Source organism: Colius striatus, chromosome 1, assembly GCF_028858725.1.
Source record: "Colius striatus isolate bColStr4 chromosome 1, bColStr4.1.hap1, whole genome shotgun sequence".
NCBI lineage: Eukaryota > Metazoa > Chordata > Aves > Coliiformes > Coliidae > Colius > Colius striatus.
Genome location: NC_084759.1, coordinates 22,079,743 through 22,101,478, shown reverse-complemented (window position 1 = coordinate 22,101,478; position 21,736 = coordinate 22,079,743). Strand labels below are relative to the sequence as shown.

General features: G+C 42.2%; 1 protein-coding gene across 3 annotated transcripts; it reads right to left on the bottom strand.

Annotated features, from left to right (window-relative positions):
- Nucleotides 1-2,093: 2,093 nt before the first annotated feature.
- USPL1 (ubiquitin specific peptidase like 1) lies at nucleotides 2,094-21,010 on the bottom strand. 3 transcript variants are annotated; one of them, XM_061993427.1, is made up of 9 exons: nucleotides 20,521-20,607; nucleotides 15,416-15,582; nucleotides 14,727-14,855; nucleotides 12,603-13,248; nucleotides 9,297-9,383; nucleotides 8,778-8,907; nucleotides 7,402-7,527; nucleotides 6,584-6,744; nucleotides 2,094-4,687 (listed from the first exon to the last, which is right to left on the bottom strand). In XM_061993427.1, the coding sequence occupies exons 2-9, from the start codon at nucleotides 15,512-15,514 to the stop codon at nucleotides 2,817-2,819; spliced, it is 3,249 nt and encodes a 1,082-aa protein (XP_061849411.1). In that variant the 5' UTR covers nucleotides 15,515-15,582; nucleotides 20,521-20,607; the 3' UTR covers nucleotides 2,094-2,816. The 3 variants fall into 3 exon arrangements, with proteins under 3 accessions (XP_061849411.1, XP_061849421.1, XP_061849429.1); XM_061993437.1 differs by lacking the exons at nucleotides 15,416-15,582; nucleotides 20,521-20,607 and adding an exon at nucleotides 20,784-21,010; XM_061993445.1 differs by lacking the exon at nucleotides 20,521-20,607 and having other exon boundaries at nucleotides 15,487-15,580.
- Between the last annotated feature and the right edge of the window lie 726 nt (nucleotides 21,011-21,736).

Below are 21,736 nucleotides of genomic sequence, written 5' to 3'. Positions count from 1 at the left end.
TTTTATTCACTGACAAATTAAATGCTACTTGCAGTCAGCATTTATTTTTTTTAATGAGGGAATTCACAAACAGGCAAACATTTCACCAGCAGTACACCAGCACTTTGCATTCAGAATCCATTGTTTTGCCTTCCTTTGTAACATTACCAGTTACAACATTTGAAACAAAGAAGGGGCTCCTGTTCTTTACAAAGAGTTCTGTTTCAAGATTTAAACTGTTCACTGCCTGAAATGCCAGTTCGATAAGGAGCCATGTAATTGCAAGGGAAATAGCTTGGCAAGGTGAGTTTGAAGCCACTGACAGCTTTGCAAACAGTTTTTGAACTTGGTTCAAGGAATCTAAGACCATTTAAATCTGTAGCTATGACTTGTAGTAAGAATTATGTTCAACTGCACTTGGTGGAAGAGAAAGACTGAGGACTCAATGTTTTGAACTCAGGGTCTAAAACAATGAAAAAAATGCAGAACACCTCTAAAAAGGGCTGAAACACAGACTTGCTATTTCTGAGTACAAGGAAAGTGTTCAGCTTATCAAATTAAGCATATGATACCCTCAGCTCCATGTTTACGCGTTTAAAAAAGACTCTCAGCTAGCAAAATGGAAGCTCTACAAATCCTGAAACACCAAGATGTGAACCCTTCTGCTTACTCACAGCTGTCTTGCCACATTTTCCTCTGCTTTCCTCTTACTAGCATTGTGTGCTGGTTTGTACTGGGATAGAGTAACTTTTCTTCACAGTAGCTGGCATGGGGATGTGTTTTGGATCTCTACTGAACACAGTAACAGTGGTGTTGTTACTGCTGAATGATGCTTTCACAGCGTCAAGGGCTTTGCTGCTTCCCACCCCACCCCAGCAGCGAGTAGGCTGTGGAGGCACACAGGGGTGATGGGCTGAGGCCAATTGTATGAGGTTCAACAAGGCCAAGGGCCAGGTCCTGCACTTGGGCCACAATAACCCCAGGCAATGCTACAGGCTTCGGGCAGAGTGACTGGAAAGCTGCCCAGAAGGGACCTGGGGATGTTGATCAAGAGCTGTCTGAACATATGCCAGCAGCGTGCCCAATGGCATCCTGGCTTGTATCAGAAATAGTGTGGCCAGCAGGATCAGGGAAGTGATTATCTCCCCGTGCTCGGCCCTGGTGAGGCTGCACCTCAAGTACTGTGTTCAGTTTTAGGCCCCTCACTACAAGAAGGACATTGAGGTGCTGGAGTGTGTCCAGAGTTGGCCACAAGGCTGGTGAAGGCAAGTCTGATGAGGAGCAGCTGAGAGACGTAGGGTGGTTTAGTCTGGAGGAGGCTGAGAGGAGACATGATCCACTCTCTACAACTACCTGAAAGGAGGCTGTAGTAGAGGTCAGTCTCTTCTCCTAAGTCATAAGACAAGAAGAAATGGCCTCAAATTGCACCAGAGGAAGTTTAGATTGGCGATTAGGAACAACTTTTTCACTGAGCAGGTTGTTAAACACTGTCACAGGCTGCCCAGGGATGGGCTTGGCAGTGTGAGGTTAATGATTGGACTTGATAATTTTACAGGTCTTTTCCAACTGAAAGAGTTCTATGATTCTAGGCTGGGAGGGGACACAACGGGACAGCTGACCACAGGGTATCGTGTGGTGCCACACTCAGCATGCAAAGCTGGGGAAGAAAACTGAAGGGAGAATGTTTGGAGTGTTGGCATTTGCCTTCCCCAGTAACCGTTAGGTGTGATGGAGCCCTGCTGTCCTGGGGATGGCTGAACACCTGCCTGCTCATGGGAAGTGGGGAATGAATTCCTTTGTTTTGCTTGCGTGCATGGCTTTTGCTTTAACTATTAAACTGTCTTCATCTCAACCCCTGAGTTTTCTCATTTTTACTCTTCTAGTTCTCTCCCTCACACAAGTGCATGGGGAGCGAGCAAGGGGCTGAGCTGCCAGCTGGGGTTAAACCACGACACCTTGCCTCTCCTTGGTACAGGGGACAGGGGTGCACTGCTCTGCTCCTAATGACAACAGTAATAGGTGCTAACTTTAATTCTTAGAAACCTTTTATAAGGGAATTTGCATCTATGAAAAACTAGAAGTTACATTTTATATTCTTTCTTATTGCTGAAAACTCCAGCCCAATATTATTAATTTTATTTAAAACAGAACCTGGCTCAGAAGAACATTCTGCCAAATTACATCTTCAGTTAACCAGGGTGAAAACTCAGTACATGCCGTAACTTTGAACAGGAAAATTTCTACCACATATCCATCCTTCCTTGGATCCAAGGGGTGTATGCATCAGAGTGAGACTGTAGAACAGATATGCTGAAGAACAGAGCTCCTAACAGAAGGCCAGCCTCCTGTTTAGTGTTGCAAATGATCTTTGTATCCATCCAAGGATGCAAACACCCCCAACACAAAAAGGTACTTCTCTTTTATGTCAGATAACGTAACTTCAGGAGTGGATTGATCATATACAATTAATCACTACTACTTACACGGTATTGCTTACAACATTACATCATCAAGACTACTAAGTTTATTATTTCTCAAACTCAGTAGAATATGAAGAAGTTTTCCATATTAAAAGCAGCAAAAAATAAGACTCGTAGGAGCTTTTAATTAAATATCATCATTATACCTGACAGCTAAAATAACTGCTTCTTGAAAAAATAAAATGCATTAAAACCTTGTGTCTGCTGCAATAAATTTTTAAGGAAAAAATCCTCAATGTAAATTGTTCAAGTACAGCCAGTGTGCAATTAAACTAGTTAGAAAATATAATTTAATAGTGCTTTTTTTTCAAAATATACAGAATACTGAAAGATACTTAAACCCAAGAAACCCAAGAGTTACCAAGTTTCAAACAGAGTCTCGTCAAAATGAGGTAAATCTATGTCACCTGCCATTGAACTTGGTGCTGAAATGGAGAACAGGTCTTCAAGGATATCTTCCCTTGTTGGGCTTTCAAAAGCAAGTTTTTTCACGCTGGGTTTGCTTACTGTATGAAGTTCCACATCACTGTCCTTTACAGGACTGTAGTAATTGTGGTCCTGGCTTGTCATTCCTGCAGGTGGCACAGGTGCGGCCGCCACAACGCTGCTCTCCATTTCCATGTACATACATTCCTCTTCACTCCTCGGAGCCTCTAAGGACGCGACAGTTGAAGTAGGGGACAGCAGTTCTGCCAGGATTTCATCACTGCTGCTGTGGCTGGAGCTGGCGTGCAGCTCAGATTCGCTCTCTGCGACATCCATCTGATACTGCAGCTCCCTCAGGAAGCTCTGCAGCAACTCACCGTCGCCGTGGCACTCGCCCTGCGAGGGGGTGCTGGCATCACCGCTTGCCCTTCGCTCAGGGGCCATCTGCTCCCCTGCCAGCCTATCCAGGGAAGCCAGCTTCTTCTTTTTAGCATTAAGCTTTTTTAACAGTTTTAGGCGAAGTTTCTTTGTTTTGTCGCTGTCTGACTCTTCTGCCTTCCCAGAGCTACAGCTGGGTGAATGGAACCGACTCACTTTACCTGAGGCACCCAACGTACTTCCTGACTTATTCCAAGTTGGGCCTTCCATAGTGGTAGGACATGCTGTTGGAAGACGAGTGCTTTGAGGAAGTCCTTTGAAATTTGCTAAAGGATGAGCATTATTACTCTGAGGAACCGCTGACTTCGGGGTCTCACTTGTTTTCTTTGTAGCTCTGCTTTGAAATCCACCAAAGTTACTCGCTCCCTTAACTGGTAACCGCACTTCACTAATTTTTTGAATTGAGGGAGTTTTGCTACTTCTCTCGTTCTTGAGACCTGAGGCACTTGAAGGCATAAAAGAAGTATTCTTGCCTAATAATTTCTTTACCCAGCTTCCTACAAACCCTCTTTTTTGGTCTTTGTGTGAAGGCTGAAAGGACTTATTGACAGCAGCAGAATTGGCAACCTGAGAATTAACTACAATTTTGCTTGCATCTTTCAGGTCAGGTGATTTTTGTACAATACTCTCTACTGGTGACAGCTTCTTGTTTAGCTGTAGTTGTGAATTTAATCTGTGTTCTCCGTTAGGTAAATTAGTTTTGTCACCTGTTCTTTGAGCAAGCGATGAGTCAGATGGATCAAGGTTGTGTTTTTGGGGCACAGGAAGAGTCCTGTTTGCTGGGTTCAACTCTTCTAGAGGTAAGAAAATGCTGGAATTTTCATCTAACGTGCATTTATTGCTCCTAACTAGACTAGTCCCAGCAAACTCTCCTGTATACAGAGTGTCAGCTGAAAAAGTTGATTCTTGCAGTTGCGGTGTGCCCATTTCAACATCCAGTTTATTTCCCACCATCTGTCCATTCAGCAGTGATTTACCTTCTGAGTCATCTTGAATTTCTTCAAGCATCAGTGTTACAAGATCATCATGTGACAGGTTTTCTAAACCGTTCTGAATAACATCTTCATCCTCAGCTACCCTCTGCTCTTTCTTATCTGGAGTCCTCACAGAATCCTCTTTGAAATGTTCTGCAGGTCTTTTGTCTACAGTGTTATCAAAACTGTGAAACACTGTTGAGTTTGGCTGTACATTATTAAGAGGAGAATCTTTGATATTTTTACTCTGGAACTGTGAATTCAATTCTTCTGGCACATGGGATGTTTTCTTTTCCCAGATAACAATATGAATCTCCGAAGGAGGAACTTCAAATCTTTTATGGCTCTTGCAATAGGGACCCTTTAAGTCATCACATTCAAGCCAAGTTCCTGAAAAATAAACAACAACCAGTATAGAGACTCAGAGACTTTCAAAATTGAAGTCACTATCCTCAGACACTTGTCAAATATTTTTATTAACCCGTTCCCTTGACAAGCAGAAAATAAAGGGGTTTTTTTCCTCTCCACTCTTTATTACATCAGAGAAAACTTGGAGATCTCTGTTTGGGCAGGGAGAAATCTAATGAAATTCAGCACAGGCAAGTGTCGAGTCTTACATCTGGGAAAGAAGAATCCCATGTACCAGTACAGGTTGGGGAATGAACTCAGAGAGTAGTGTAGGGGAAAGGGACCTGGGGGTCCTGGTGGACAGCAGGATGAGCATGAGCCAGCAATGTGCCCTCATGGCCAAGAAGGCAAATGGCATCCTGGGGTGTATTAGAAGGGCTGTGGGCATTAGATCGAGAGAGGTTCTCCTCCCCCTCTCCTCTGTCCTCATGAGACCACATCTAGAATACCGTGTCCAGTTCTGGGCCCCTCAGTTCAAGGACAGGGAGCTGCTGGAGAGAGTTCAGTGCAGAGACACAAGAATGATGGAGAGGAGCATCTCCCTTATGATGAAAGGCTGAGGGAGCTGGGGCTCTTCAGCTTCAAGGAGACTGAGGGGTGATGTCATTAATGTTTACACATAAAGAGTGAGTGTCAGGAGGATGAAGACAGGCTGTTCTCAGTGATGTCCAATGGTAGGACAAGGGGCAGTGAGTATAAGCTGGAACATAAGAGGTTCCAAAAAAAAAAACAAAACAAGGAAAAACTTCAGTGTGAGTGTGAGGGAGCACTGGAACAGGCTGCCCAGATGGGTGTGGAGTCTCCTTCTCTGGAGACATTCAAAACCCACCTGGACAAGTTTCTGTGTAACCTACTCTAGGTGGCCCTGCTTTGTTAAGGGGTTGGACTAGATGATCTTTTGAGGTCCCTTACAGCCCTTAAGATTCTGTGATTCTATGAAGCACAAGTAGTAGAACTTGTAGCAATATTAATACAGGTCAGAGCAGGTGAACCAAAAAACAAAGCTAAGGGCTTTTTTGACTGAGCTAATGATGGTGACATCCTGTCTGAAGACACCTGCACAGGTCTGTGAGAAGAACCACCCTCTCAAATTAAGTTTGTCTGTAGATCTCTACATTGGCTGGGTGGGAGGTACTGTGATTTAAGAGAAACTGCACGTTTTAATAATCTGCCTTATCATCTGCAAATTGTTCACAGATCATGGGCAAATATTTTACATCTTTAAGAATTTAAAAATAGATACATATGATGTATACTATGTTGCTAAACATGCACTTCTCAGGACAATTTTCATGTCAACACTTGACAAGACTGTGCTCTGTTCTCACTACAGAAGCATGAGACTCAAAAGATGAACTTTTCACCTTCTCTGATTATAGAGTTCCCATCAGTGGTACAGTCATCATACCATTAGTAATGTTTCTAGCATGGATTTGTGCCTCCCACCTCTCAGGTGCAGTTAAGTTCAGAAATGGAAAGACACTTCATTAATGCTGGTAGTTCTATATGTTCTCTCCCAGCCAAAAATGGACTAATAACTGGCTTCAAAATAACCAATATCAACTGTCCCACAGCCGTGCTCAGACTGCATTCTTCAACTTTACAAAGCTACGAAAGGAAATAGCTTTACCCAAATAACTTTAGTCAGGGAGTACAGTATAGGACAAGAAGACCATTGAACAAATCAGCTTAACCAAACTGAAACCTTCACCTTGAGTAACAAAGTTCCCACAATTATTCACAACATTTCAATATGAAGTCCAAGAACACAATAAATCCTTGGTGTTATATATGGACTGTTGACCAAATTGCATTAACTCATAGAACAGCATTTGATGTAGACTCATTAAGTATTATAACAGAATTTATAGTTCTTACCATCAGGATTCAAAGACCAGGTTATGAAGTGCTTCTTATCTGTTTGATACTGAACAATAGATGTTATTTGGTAGGTGTCTTCTTCAAACTGAAATGAATAGTTCTTCAGGTTGCTATGTGGCAAGCCTTCTACGAAGTGGAACATTAATATTGAGGGTACTCTAATAAAGAAACAATAAATAATCAGTTTATTACAACAAAAGAGTCTCAAAAGTTTCTAGTGAAAAAGCAAGGCATCTCAAAGAGTATGTTGTCCTGCTGTTACTGTTCTACTTCTACAGGACTCCTCAGATTGCACAGCAGTCATGGGCTAAGAATATCCCAACTGGATATTCCATTTCATTATAGATTAGAGAAATAAAAATCAACACCACATAAGGGATTTTGAGAGTGGGGAAAAGGTGAAAAAAATGGGAGACAACTGTGACATAACCACAGCAGGAAAGGACATTGTTCCCCAGTCAAACTAGTATAGCATAATCAAACAACAGCTTTATCCTCCCACAGTGGGTTATGAAAAGGCTGACAGTGGATAATCAGTTGATGCATTTACTACCAGTAAGTACTTACGACCTAGCTCAAACACATAGGTCGGTCACGTTAAACACTGCTCTATGGTTCACGTTTAACAAACACTATTTTCTGTATCAGCACTTCAGAACGATCCAAAATCTTAAAAAGCGAGTATTTATCAAAGTTTCAAGTTTAGAAACTCTGTAAGCCCAAGATAATCATTTGGTTTTGAATGTGATATGTTCAATAAAGGAATTCTCAGAATTCAGTGTCTTTTATTTTGAAGTTCACGTATTCAAACTTACTTTTCCAAAATCATTTGTCTTCTTTGAGATCCATCACCACAGTTTCTACATGGTCCAACGTGAACAGCGTTAAGTGGATGCCAATCAGGGATGATGTTTGTGAATGTTGTTAGTGTTTTCCTAAACCTGGGTGTACACACACAGAGAAAAAGAGCGAGTTGAATTGCTGAGCAGAAAACAATAACTATGCACACTTTACCAGGAGAAAAAAGTCACAAAAACATTATGACAAAGCCAAATTCTATTAATATTTATGCCATTTCCATTTGTGTGAATTCCACTGTGACTGCATCACATCCAAGTCAGCACTAAATTCAGTTCTGTGGAACGGTATCAGTCGCCATCTGTTTTCAGCAGCTCTGTGGCCTTCAGTTGCACATTATCTGCTCTTTCTCCCTCAGCATGTTATCACTGTTTCCTTTCCAACATAAGACAGAGCTTGCACCAGGATCTGCATAATTTACTAGCTAGTAGAGATACACAAGGAGAGAAGGAAGTGGAAACAATTCACCCCAGAATCCATATTCTACAAGGTCTTGCTTTCAAAAAATAGTATGTGCAGAGCAGAGATTACACAGAAGTTATATTGTGTAAAAATACAATGTATGGGCTATTAAAGTGAAATAATGTAGTTTATTCATTCACTAGCCACAGAAAAGACTTCCTTTATATTCAACCTAACCTAGACTTTTCAACTTAAAAAAAACCCCAAAACCTACAATACGTAACAAAGGCTCTGGAACACAGCCTGTTAACTAGGACTACACATTAGCTGGCAGAGTAACAAAGAATATTAATCTCATCTCACTTGAGGACCTAGAATTTTATTGTAAAAACCAAAGGTAGTGGATAGAAACAGGTGTTTTTCAAGTAAAGTGAGTTGTCTTCTGCAGGTGTCTTTCTTTCTGTTGACTGAGAGAAGCCTAAATTACTAGCATGTACCAGCAGCTACAGGGTATTAAATCACTTCTCATGAAAATACTTCCCTGTGATACTATTTGAAAATTGATAAATTATGTTAAGAGAATCTCTCATTCTTCGTAGTCCAAATGAATATTAAAGAGATATTCTTCAAAAGTGCACTAGGCATTTATTCCTTAGAATGACAGCAATTTGCACACTCAGCAAAATATCAGAGTGACTCAGGGTTACCTGTAATGTCTGTCCTCAGCGATCACCTGACTTACTAAGACATGACACAGCAGTAAACTATTTGCGGACACTAGACTAAAAAAGTGGATCATGTAAAACTTCACCAACAAGCTTAAGCTGTACAAATCTTGGAGATCTGAAGAAAATCAAGCAATGTATACAGATTTTAAAAGGTAAGGCAGAACAGTTATATAGAAGTTACTTTGAAAAAAACCAAATCTCACCGGTCCTGGTATTTGTAGCCACAACAAAGACATTCAAACTTCCAGGAACAGGAATGCAAGAACAGCTTCTCTGCTTGTTCATCCAGTTGTAAGAGCAGAGGGAGAGCAAACACTGGACTCTCCTTCTTACCTTCAAAAATGGGGCAGAAAAAACAGTCACCAAACGTTTGAAAGTAGCTCTCAGTAATTCAAAAAAAAGAGGATAAGCTTATCGCTATGATTTTAATTCCAGTTGTCCCTTTGAGGCTGTATTTCTAATCCTCACAGCAAAAGGATTGATCCATGTTATTAGGCTGTTACCAATGACAATTTTGTGACCTACAGTATAGTTTGAAAGACGAGACTATGCTCTCAAACTCAAAACCAGTCAAGGGACAGACCACCTGATCATACTGTAAAGTACATGCATGTCACCAATAAACATAAAGGTATTTGCAAAGAGCTTTGTATACAGATGTACATATATGCTTTTATGTACTGACATGCAAGGCTTTAGGTGTAGCTGCATTAATCACTTACCCAATTCACACTTAAGTCGAGTCTGAAGCTGTGTAAACATTCTGTTTCTGACTTCATTGAGATGAGATTCTGCCCTTGGAAGAACATCTATGGAAAAAAAAAGTATATATCTCCATGTATTTATGTGTAACACCCCAATCCTTTCACACACACAAGTACAAGTACCCCCAACATGTCCTCATTCACTCTGCAAACTGATGGTTTTCATTTTGAACCAGACTGGCCTAAAACTGTTAGTAAAATAGTCAATGCTCGGTATTAATTAATTTGAAAATTAGAGAGGAATTTAAACTCATTACACACATTTTACTGCAGCCTGATAATCAAGAATCACTTGACCTTACTTAAATTATAGCTAAGAGTATGCACCAACAGGTAGACATAACAACATTTAAAGATAGTGTAACCAGACATTACAAGCCCTGGAGATTCAGAGATTAAGAGTACATTTGAAAGTCTAAACATTAGCATCTGAAGTACAAAAATTTACTTATATGCTTTCCAATTATGTTATACAATTAATAATAAAACAGTTAAGTGTGCTGTTCTAGATAAAATACTTTCTAAGTCAGTCTTAAAAAAACGTTTTTTACTATTTTTAGAAATGTAGTTTATGTATCTTAGTGTGTGTCTTAAATTTGCAAGAAACACTGTTTCTACACAGGCACATTATTTAAGCATAAGCAAGAATTTAACTTCTTCTACACAATCATGATCACAATCTACACAAATTAAAGGAAAGGTTTACAATAATAGCTGTGTCCTGGTTTCATCTGGAATAAAGTTGTCTTCATAATAGCTGGCAGAGTGCTGTGCCAGCTCTTAGGATTGAAGAGGAGAATAATGTTGGTAACACACTGATGTTTTAGTTGTTGCTACGCAATTATACCAAGTCAAGAACTTTTCTGCTTCTCACACTGCCCTGACAGCAGAGGCTGTGGGTACACAAGATGGGAGGGGACTCTGCTGGGACAACTGGCCCCAAGTAGCCAAATGGCTATTCCATACAATATGATTTTATGTTCAATATATTAACTGAAGGGAGTTGACCAGTGGACAGTGAGGCTTGGGGACTGCCTGGGCACTGGTCAGTGAGTGGTGAGCAACTGTATTGTGAATCACTTGTTTTGTACATTCTATTATTATTTTCCCTCTCTTTTTTTTGTCCTATTAAACTGTCTTTATCTTAACTTTCTTTATTTTGATTCTGTTCCCATCCCACTGGGGTGGGCAGGGTAAGTGAACAAGTGGCTGCACAGTGCTTAATGGTTGGTTATTTATAAAATCTATGTATATAAAAAGAGGTAAACAGAAGTTCCTTGCAGCTCTATAGCTTTTGAATATCTTTAGAAAGGACTATGTATTAAAGATGCTGAAAACTTGTACAGAAGGGCAGAATAAATACTACACTTATTCTCTACACCAATACTCTTGATCCAATCCCTTTCTACTGTTGCCGAAATAAACAAATTCATTTTGCAGCAATTCCTGGAAATCAAAGGTTTAAATTACCTCTAATGGCACTATATTCCAACACTTAACATCCCTATTTAAGGGTTCTTGCACACTAGAGTTTCTTTGCAAACAGAGCACAACAGAGGGGAAAGAAAAACATCTCAGGTTCTGTGATGGTAGAGGGCTTCCAAGTTGAAAATCTAAAATCAAGCAGCCTGACTTTCTGGCAAGCAGAATACATTAACTACTTTAGAATCTTTTGGGGATTTTTTTTCCTCTGTAGAATAGTATGTTTAGTCTGTCATAAGATGGACTAAGTCATTTTTGATAAACCTATTTTTTTTCCCAGGAAGCATATGACATTCTTCAAGTTAAATAATGCTGTTCTGGGACTACAGTCTGAATTATATTCAAAGACACACTTTTACTGGAATGTCTTAAAAAACAATGACAAGAAATTCATGAAAGGTACTAGCTAACCACAAATCTGTATCGTCTCTAAAAGATCATCCCTCAGAAGTTTAGATTTATGATACCAATGGGTCAGTTCAAGAGGACTAAGAAAAACCAAGAGTCTTAGACTAAATCAACAGCATAGAAAATGATCAAAGGCCAGACTAGTAGATGACAGCATCACACCGTGCTGGATTTGGCTGGGATAGAGTTAATTTTCTTCATAGGAGCTGTTATGGGGCTATGTTTACAATTTGTGATGAAAACAGTGTAGGTAACACCAAGATGACTTTGTTACCACTGAGCAGTGATTGCACAGCATCAAGGCCTTTTCTGCTTCTCACCTTACCAGCAAGGAGGCCGGGAGTGCACAAGAAGCTGAGAGGGAACACAGCTGGGACAGCTGACCCCAACTCACCCAAGGGATATCCTAAGCCATAGAATATCATGCTCAGCACATAAAGCTGGGGGAAGAAGATGGAAAGGGGGGTGTTTGTCATGCCCAGTAACCGTTAGGCATGACGAAGCCCTACTGTCCTGGGGATAGCTGAACACCTGCCTGACCATGAGAAGTGGGGAATTGACTCCCTGTTTCGCTTTGCTTGCATACATGCCTTTCATTTTACCTATTAAACTGTCTTTATCCCATCCCACAGGTTTTTCCACATCCTCCCCTGACTCCAGCTGTGCTGCCCAGAAGGTTGCCCCAGGCTGCCTGACAGTGGTCATTGCTGCCTGCTTGGAGGTTTGTTCTTGAACCTGTTGAGTTGCACATGTGAGTATACATTAGCCTCTTCCAGTCAATATGAACCAGGTTAAGGTGTTTGACAAATTTTGCCTGAAACTGTTTGCGAAGCACTATCATCCACAGCAGATTGCAGACCTCAAGGGAAACATTCCTTCAAGGAGCACAGCTGGAGACAGAAGAGAACACATGTTCCCAGCTTCAGTATTTTTGGTGCGACAAGGCAACAACTGCCCATTTCTACAAGGAAACTAGAAACAAGAACCACCAGAAACTACTCTGAAGAGCAAGATTACAACAGCATCCTAATATGCTAACCAACAGAGGGGAAGGAGACCAAAGTAAAGCTCAATTATATGAAGAATTCCCAAATCCCCTATGTGGGATATGAAAAAGAACTCATGCTTTATGTCTGATGCTTTCAAAATATCCACATTTGTCCCAAGAAAAACAATTTCAGAGGTCAACATGATTCTATTATATAAAGCACACTACTCTGCAAACTCATGGTAATCAGTCATAACTCAAATGAATCACCTTTGTGATCCTGAAATATATTGGAGGCATATCTAAGCACACTGTACTTACTAAATTCCACATCTTTGTAACAAATCACATCAGCCCAAATATGAAGAAACAGCACGTAAACTTACCTTTCACTTTACTCCTTTCACAGGTATTCAGGAGCACAGATGCACGATTATACTTTGTTAAGAGTTTCTGGAGTAAGCATTTTTCATCACTAGATTCTTCTGCTAGAGCAACTTTTAGCGTTTTTAAGTGTACCAGTGCTGATAAAATACAATCTAACCAACACAGGTTATGCGTGTTTCTCCACTGAAGACATACATCTGTGTTATCAGCAGAAGCTTTATCAGCTCTGGATGCTCTTGAGCAAAGCTCAGAATTTGGCAAGAGTTGTGTTCTGGGACTAGAAGTCTCAGGCAGACTTTCTTGATAGCTGTTGGTATTGGTGGTTGTTTCAAAATCCACCTTCTGCACGCAGGACTCCACGTTGTTACCAGGTTTTTGGTGTTCCTTTTGTAACACATCATGTAGGCTTGACTTGGGGATAGATAAGCCATTCTGATAGCATTTGACAACAGGGTCTGTGTTAATAGTGTGCTCAGTATTTACCACGTTATTAGTTCTTGCTTTTTTTGGATACGATTCAACAGGAGACAAGTCACTGATGCCACACAATTTCCTTTTCTTCTGAATAGATGAAGCCTGATGATTTTCTGAATCGGCAGAAGTAATTATGCTGCTTAATGGTTTATAACCAAGTGGGTAGATACACTAAAGAAAGAGAAGAAAGTTATAGCGAAGTCTACAAAGCAGTTTCAGGTGAGCAAGACCTTAAAAAAGTACATACTGTTAAAATGGAATGTAGGAATTCTGTAAAGTCATATTTAAATGAAACTAATACATAAATTCAACATATGTATCCAACCACTGTTTTATAAGCAATTGCAACGAAATTACATTGATAGTGATAATCAGCACTGCTTTTCCAGTAAATGCTTCCAAACACTGAAAATGATCTCATCTTGCTAAGGAGAGTCCTCTTCTCTGATTCTGCTAAATCAATTCCTTTAGGATACAGATTTGGCATCACTATCCCATGTCTGAAGGACTCCTGGTGCCAAAACTGGCAGGGTATCTTTCAGGGTAGCCTGATGCATTAGATCAAGTACTTAGTAGGGTCTTAGATATATAGATATCCTGCAAAATAAATATAGTGAAATTGCTGTTACCAACCTCTAGAATGATACTGTGATTATTTAAAAGCAGGGAGGGATGGAAAAAGCAGCTCTGAGACCCATATCTAGTCTAGTCTCTACTAATTTAAAGGGCTGCAGTCCATATGGGAATGGTATACACTTCCCACATACATGAAGCATTACAATCATGACTCTCATATCAAGCAGCACAGAAATCCAGCTAGGGTTAAATTTAAAAGAGGAAAAAAAAAGGGGGGGAAAAACTTTAATTTTAATTACAAACCTACTTGGGTAATGACCCAGACCTAAAGAAGGGAAAATGTGAGGCTCACACCTGCAAGTCATGTGTTAGTTACATGGATCGTCAAATTTTGGCCTTGTATTTGGATTTGTACAAAGATTTACTTAGTACCATGTATTGCCTTGTAACATAGGTGAAACTGTCCTTTATTAATTTTAAACTACTCTTTTTAAGTATTGAGGGTAGCCATCTATGCCTAAAAACTGCACTTACGCAGGTTAGTTGTGTTTTTGTCTACATACAGGCAAATGTCATCCAACATATGGATTCAGAGGGGTCCTATGTCAACATTCTGCTTATCACTAACAATCTTGAACTTAAATAGTTGCAATTGCTAAGGCAAAGGGGCTGTTTAGCCTAGAAAATATGAGACTGAGGGGAGATCTTATTAACATTTATAAATATCTAAAGGGTGGGTGTCAGGAGGTTGGGACATCCCTTTTTTCTACAGTAGATAGCAACAGGACAAGGGGTAATGGGATGAAGCTGGAACACAAAAACTTCCACTTAAACATAAGAAAAAACTGTTTCACTGTGAAGGAGCCCTGGCACAGGCTGCCCAGAGGGGTTGTGGAGCCTCCTTCCTTGGAGACCTTCAAGACCCGTCTGGGCATGTTCCTATGTGACCTGATCTAGGTGAACCTGCTTCTGCAGAGAGTTGGACTAGATGATCTCTAAAGGTCCCTTCCAACCCCTACCATTCTATGAAAGGCCTCTGTACAACCAAATGAAACTGTTAATTAGTATAATACCTGAGGATTTTCACAAAGAAAAATGGACTCCTGAAAATTAATGCGGTAAGTGCGTAAACCCTGGAGCTGGCCCTTCTCTTTGCACACTGGACAATACTCATGTGCAGTTGTTTCTATGGGTTTACAGTGCTGAAAGAAAGAAAAAAAGGCAGCATAAATTTAAATACTTAATATATGATCCCAAGGTAAGACATACATACATACGAAGATAGGAAATCATTGTGCAACTTTTATATATAATATGTAATACGATAAAGTAAACCAGATTGAGGGTTTCTTTAAAGTATTTATAAGATACATATATATATTTGCATGGTAGAATTCTAAATAAATGTATCTTTTGACTTAAATATCGAAATATTTAGAAAGATCTCCTTAAAAACACAATTATGCAACACTTCATTTTACTTGAACTAAACCACCATGACATTTATTGCCAGGGAACACAAGCTCAGATCTTTGAAAGACAAATCAATTTTCACAGGAATGCACACAGTTGTAGAAATCGTGCCAGTAAAAAAATCCCAGGCACAGATTCACTTGGAACAATCTTTCGCCATTGTTATAGATTTCCGTGGAAAACAATTTTGAGAAATCTCTTTATTTTTTTAAATTAAGACCAATTAAAAATCTCTCAAAGTAGAGAAAAATATGAACTTTGCACACATGTAAAACAAGTTTCAACTGACTTTTCCCAAATACCCCACCATGTGGAGTGTCGATTTCCCTATACCAGTCCCTTCTCCAATCACTTGCAAACCATTTGTAGTCTTCTGGGTATCCATCATTCTGAGCCACTGGCTAATTTATGTCACTTGTAACAATGTCATGACCACTAAGGATTTTTCAAAGTGTCCTGAAAAATAAGAAGTGAATAAAACAAGAGATTAAATTTGTGGAAAAAAAAAAATTACCCACAATAATGCAGCCTGTATATTCTGTGGAAATGAATTCAGAAGAGTTTTTTGTCAACTGAAAATACTTGTTTTCTAGTGCAGATTATAAACTCAAAATTAAGACACTTTAAGCTACACAACAGATTTAACGGCTTTAGGCCCTGAATTCACAAGCTTATCTATTCTTTGCACTCTAGAAGGTCTCCCTAATTTTCCAAGTGCACTACACTATGCAGAAACGTGGATGTCTCTGCCTGGGCATCTCAGCTTACTGTATCTAACCCTCAGAATGAACCATGTCTTTAAAAATAGTTGCAATAAGACTCTATACAGTTATAGAGGGCTGCTATGGAAGATTAACAGGAACAACCGGCCCGCTGTTGTGCCTTTCAAAACACCGAGTTTATTGCATATCAAGCTATTAAAAGTTTATCCTGAAAATGTAACAATTTAACTACAGAAGGGCATCCTGTTGCTATTGCCACTTTTTGGAAAGTCCTAATGTTATTTTAACAACGTTACAGACCTCTTAGCAAACTACAGTTCCACCACAGTTATTTTAGAAGTGACATTGAATATTCTATTTCAAACCATTTCTCAATTCCAGGGGCAAATTTTGCCTCACGTATCACACACATAGGCATTTGTGCAGGACAAGTTCCGTATGAACCAGGTGCACATGAGAAGGCAGCTCCTTAAGTCCTTTCCTTCACTGGCACCGAAGTCCTCCTTAAAGACCTGGTAAATACCAGTTCAATCCAAAATCACTGGGCAAGGAGAGACACTACAGAACTCGACAGAATGCTAAAAAGCAGCAGAGTGAATTAAAAAAGAACAGTAGGAAAAAGTAACAACTCATTTCATCAAACTAGTCCCCAATGGCTACTAAGAGAGGGTCAAAATGAGAGTATGATATGTCTTATTGACACTTTGAATGTATCCAGCAGTGCTTTTCAGTCTTAGCAGGCTGCAGCACGCAAAGACATTCTACCACAACTTATAAACCTGACAGTTATAAGAGAAGGTAAGAACATAAAAATATCAACCCATGTGCCTCAGGGTGCATGTTTAGTTTTCAAAGGAGAATTGGAAGGTGTACAAGAAGCAGCATGGTCCTGGGTGCACTCCAGGTTGAAATGAATTAATTAGCTACAAGTATACAAGCTTCTTGGACTATAAAGGAAAGACAAGCTCTCCAGTTCTCCACAATAGCAAAAACACCATCATTGTGACTCAATTCTGTCATTTTACATTTAGTCTATCCAGGAACTTGTAATTCTATTTAAAAAACAAAATCAAATTGTGCAGGTATCAATCACACTAAAGCACAGAACAGGTTTACTCTCCATGCTATAGCTAGCAAGAAAATGTTGCTAACTTCTTCAGGTCAACAAGTCAATTCCTTAGTCAATTGTCCTGAGGCAGTCTCAGCTCTCCAGAGTAAATAAAATATATACACCACCTAGACTGGAACTCTAGGCATTTTTTTCAGCACATAAATACAACACACTCAAAAAGGTAAGTTAATGCTAACGACCTGCAGGTTATTCCTTTTTACACATGCCCTGGTTCTGTAAAACTCTCTTTCTTTGCAAGTCTCCACTTTCTCTGTCTTCCATCTCAAATGGAAAGCAAGTATTTTTTTTCACCAACATATTCTCTGTTACTTCTAATCTTATTTTTAAAGCTTAAATACTGTTCTAAAATGTACAATAACCCCCCAACTATAATCACCCTGCAACAGTACTAAAGTACTAGAGTCTAAAACCTGTTGCACTTATGAATATAATAAACACTGAACATAATAGTCCTTTCATTTCACAGCCATAAATATGACAAGCAAATTAAACAGGTCTGCCAGTACTAGATATGCAGAGTGGCACCAAGTGGTCTGCCTGTATTTTTCAGTAGTTGTAACGTTACAGCAAGTTATCAGTGATCTCTGCACAGTGCACACAAATTGGGCATCAGATCAACAGCTGCCAAGAAAAACAGACAATTAAAAGACTGCTGTACCAAGTGCTGAAACAACCCACTGTGGCAATGTGTCAAATTTGCATTACAGATGGGAAAGTACATGGGAACGTGCTTTCCAGCTTATTGGGTCCTGTTTTAAGCCTTTTATGCCATTCCTCCTTTTATCTTGGATACTTGACAAATGTAATGCAAAACACGCTATGGACCTGGTATAATTATTAACACTATGGTTGTGCTTCCTTGAGTGGATGAGGTGATCTAACAGCTCACTGCCATAGAACAGGTGTGTTTCTTCCCTTTTCTTTCTCTCCCTGTACCTTCTGTGACAGCTCACATTCTCATCAGACTTTCCACAAGCTAAATGAACTCACAAAACTGCAAAAACTCAGTAAAGCTCAAGTTTTTCTGCTACTCAAGTGAGTTAAATTGGCACACAAAAAGGTATGACGAGCTAGAGAACTGACCGGGCAGAAAACAGAAAGGAAAAGGTGAAGGATCGAAGAGGCATGGGTTTGATGGACAGACTGTTAGATGCAAAAGGAACTGACTGGATGGCCACATCCAATGTCCCAAGCTCAATCCAAGCTCAATGTCCCAGGTAGAAACCAGTAATGAGTGATATCCTCAGGGGCTGGTAACGGGACCAACACTGTTTTAACATCTTCATTGATGACATAGTGGGAACAGGGCATCCTCATCAAGTTTTTGGATGACACCAGCTGCTGAGTGATGCAGCTGATACTCCGGAGGGAAGGGATACCATCCAGAGTGATAGGCTTCAGGAATGTGCCCATGCAAACCTCATGAAGTTCAACAAGGCCACATGCGAAGTCGTGCACGTGGGTCAGGGCAAATCCTGGTATCAGGCCCCTGGGAGATGAAGGGAATGAGAGCAGCCCTGCAGACAAGGACTTGAGGACAGTGGTGGATGAAAAACTGGCATGAGCCAGCAGTGTGAGCCCACAGCCCAGAAAGCCCACCATACCCTGAGCTGCATCAAAAGCAGCATGGCCAGGAAGGTGAGCCCATTCTCCCCTCAACTCCAGACACAAGAAGGACATGGACTTGTTGGAGCAGGTCCAGAGGAGAGCCATGAAGATGATCAGATAGCTGCAGCGCCTCTCCTGTGAAGACTGACTGACAGAGTGGGACTGTTCAGCCTGGAGAAGAGAAGGCTCCAGGGAGACCTTATTGCAGCCCTCCAGCACCTAAAGGGGCCTGCAAGAAAGCTGGAGAGGGACATTCTACAAGGGTGTGTAGGACAAGGGGTAATGGCTATAAAGTGAAAGAGGAGATACCTCGATTAGGTGTAAGGCAGAAGTTGTTTATGATGAAGGTGAGGCACTGGAAGAGGTTGCCTAGAGAAGCCACGGATACTCCATCCCTGGAAGTGTTCAAGGCCAGGTTGGATGGGGCTTTGAGTAATTTTGTCTAATGGAAGGTGTCCCTGCCCATGGCAGGGGAGATTGAAATAGATGATCTTTAAGATCCCTTCCAACCCAAACCATTGCATGATTATGTGGTAAGGGGGAATCTGACTTTTAGATATTAGTGAGCTGTACCTCGTGAAACAGTAACTTAAAAATAAGTCACTAACTGCAGTAAGCAGGTGACAGAACATTGACTACACTGCGGTGAATAGAACATCTCTTCTTCATTTACCTTCTAAAGGGATACTTCAAAATGACATTGTAAATTGCCTTACAAACTTTTCCTCCATCAAGGGGATATTCAAAAGATGAAAAGAAGCAATCAGAACTCTGAGAACAAAAAACCAAAAGGATAAATTTCCACTGTATTATTAGTTACCTCTCCATTCTTCTTCAAGAAGAAATCAGAGTATTAAGTTTTTTCTTCATCGGAGGTCCTAACTATAAATATATGAATCATAGTCACCTTCCCCTTATAATTTTGGACACAAAAATCATTCCATTAAGTGCAACAGTAACAAGACAGCAAGGCTGCAATGCTGTCACAAATTAATTCTCCCTATAGGATAGCCTGCAAATGCTGAGCATAACTGCAGATCTCCCCTATGTGGAATCAAACAAAAATTTATTTCTTGCAAGACGCCTAACACAGGCTAAGGCAAATAAAGAGAAAACTGATGAAGCTGAAAAATAAACCAGTATACAATATTACAACTCCACTGCTCCAAATGGTTCTTCCACAGTCTGATTTCCCTTAAACCTCCTCGTATGACAACACTTTTATAAGTGAATGACAAGGGTCAGGGACCACATGCCCTGCTGACAAATCATTCTGAAAAAAATATATGAGTTAGTATGGGAAAAATATAGCCCAAACTGTTGCAGTTTATTACAGCTGCTGCTAACAGATGCAAGATTTCAGGAAGAGACCTAGTGTGGGTCTCAGCGCTTCAGTCTCAGACCTCAGGCAGTGAAACAAGGGGCAGAGAGGTGCTGCAAGGGGCTGTGCTGGGCCCATGTGTTGGTTGCTTCCCTTCCTTTAACACCAAAAGCTGCTCGACTGTTTCAGATAGACCTATGAGCAAACTGCCTCCTTAGTCCTTAATCCACATCCAGAGCGATCCACATGCTGTGGAAATGACTGCAGAAGAGTTCATTATCGGAACATGTGCAAGGGGAATATATGAATACACGTGTGCGCGTTCTAGAACCTGACCAAGTGCATCTTTTACTAGAGAGCGCTTCAGGCAGCGTTACTCGCGCAGACGGAACGCTCGCCTTAACCCTGCGGCTACTGACATGAAATACTCAGTCGGCATTTAGAAACCCGTGAGACAACCGCTCCGCCGCAGCGCACGGACCCGGCACCCCAGCAGCCCGCCCCAGGGCCCGGCACCGCCACAGCCTGCCCCGGGGCCGCCTCCCACCCCCCGCGGCGCCAGCCCCCCATGCCGGCCGGGCCCCGCGGCGCGGCCTGAGCCCCGCTCTCACCTGCTGCTCGCCGCCGCGCTGCCCGGGCTGGCGCTCCCCCGGCGGCCGGGCTGGCGCTCCCCCGGCGGCGGGGCCGCCCGCCTCCCCTCCGCGGCCTTCCCGCGCCGCCCGTCCCCGTCGCACGTGCGCTCGGCGGGCGCAGGCGCGGCCCCGGCCGCGGCGCGCGGGCCGTTACTCGTCGGCCGCTACTCGCCAGCCCTCACTCGCCGCCCGTCGCCTCGGGGCGACCGGCGGCATCAAGCGCGGCCCGCGCCGCCGCACACCTGGCTGCTGCGCAGTTTCCGGCGCGTCCCAGACGCCATGCCGGCCCGGCCCGGCCCGCCCCGCTCCCGGCAGGCAGCGGTAGGCGGAGCTCGGCAGCTGGCGGGAGCAGGGCTGCGCAGCAAAGCCGCGCCCGAGGTACTCTGGCCTGCGCGCTGTCCTTCCTCCTCGCTCCCTCAGGCGGAGCGGTGGGAGGGGACGGGGGCCGGCCCTGCGAGCAGCGCTCCGCTCTGCACGCCCGCGCCGCCTCTCCGGGCAAGGAGGGGGCCCGCGCTTACGGTCCCCGCCCACCGACGCGGCAGCTGGGAGGCGGTAACAGTCCTGCCCGCTATGGGCCTGCGGGCCCTGAGTCCCGCAGCTCCCGCCCTGGTTACGGGAGGGGCCGCACTGCCGCCGCGCAGCCCTGTCGTTCCGTTGCTCGGGGCAGGGAGTTGGTTATTATTCTGCACTTCGTTGAATACCTGCTTAAAATCGCGCCCAGGGTGCGGTTTAACCATGTCCGAGGTTCTATACCTCATGTCTGGCCTTTTTTTTCTAGCACTGGGCATCTATTTGTGCCAGTCCCGCTTCTACCGGTGTGCTGCGGTGATGCACAGGCTCCTCTTTGCAAGTCTCTTCTCTTAAGTGGCCTAGAGTTTGCCTTGCAGTAGTTTTGGGAGGTTTCTGTCTCAATACGTTGAGCTGACGTAGGGCGCTCTGTCTGAGCAAGCATTTCTGCACTAGTGTTCTCAGGCTGAAATAGGTCGAGTATGTGCTGCTAGGTTTTGAATCCGTCTTGGCCCCTTTTCTTCGAGTGCGAGCTACAAGGAGCTCAACAGCAACGGCATTTAGGTCAGTGCTCTGCTTCAGTTACGTCAAGGAGGCTGTCAGTGTGGACCAAGCCAGGCGGGTCCCGGGGGCTGGAGGATGGAATGAGTGAGGAAATTGTTCTAGGGATAGCACCAAAAAATGCCTT

What these genes read in the sequence shown, in the direction of transcription:
- USPL1 (XM_061993427.1), bottom strand. Translation starts at nt 15,514, where the DNA reads ATGATGGATACCCAGAAGACTACAAATGGTTTGCAAGTGATTGGAGAA. An exon ending in TTCTTTGTGAAAATCCTCAG is followed by an intron (nt 13,249 to 14,726) that starts GTATTATACTAA and finishes CTCTTTCTTTAG; the next exon opens with TGTATCTACCCACTTGGTTA. An exon ending in CTGGTCTTTGAATCCTGATG is followed by an intron (nt 4,688 to 6,583) that starts GTAAGAACTATA and finishes TTTATTTTTCAG; the next exon opens with GAACTTGGCTTGAATGTGAT.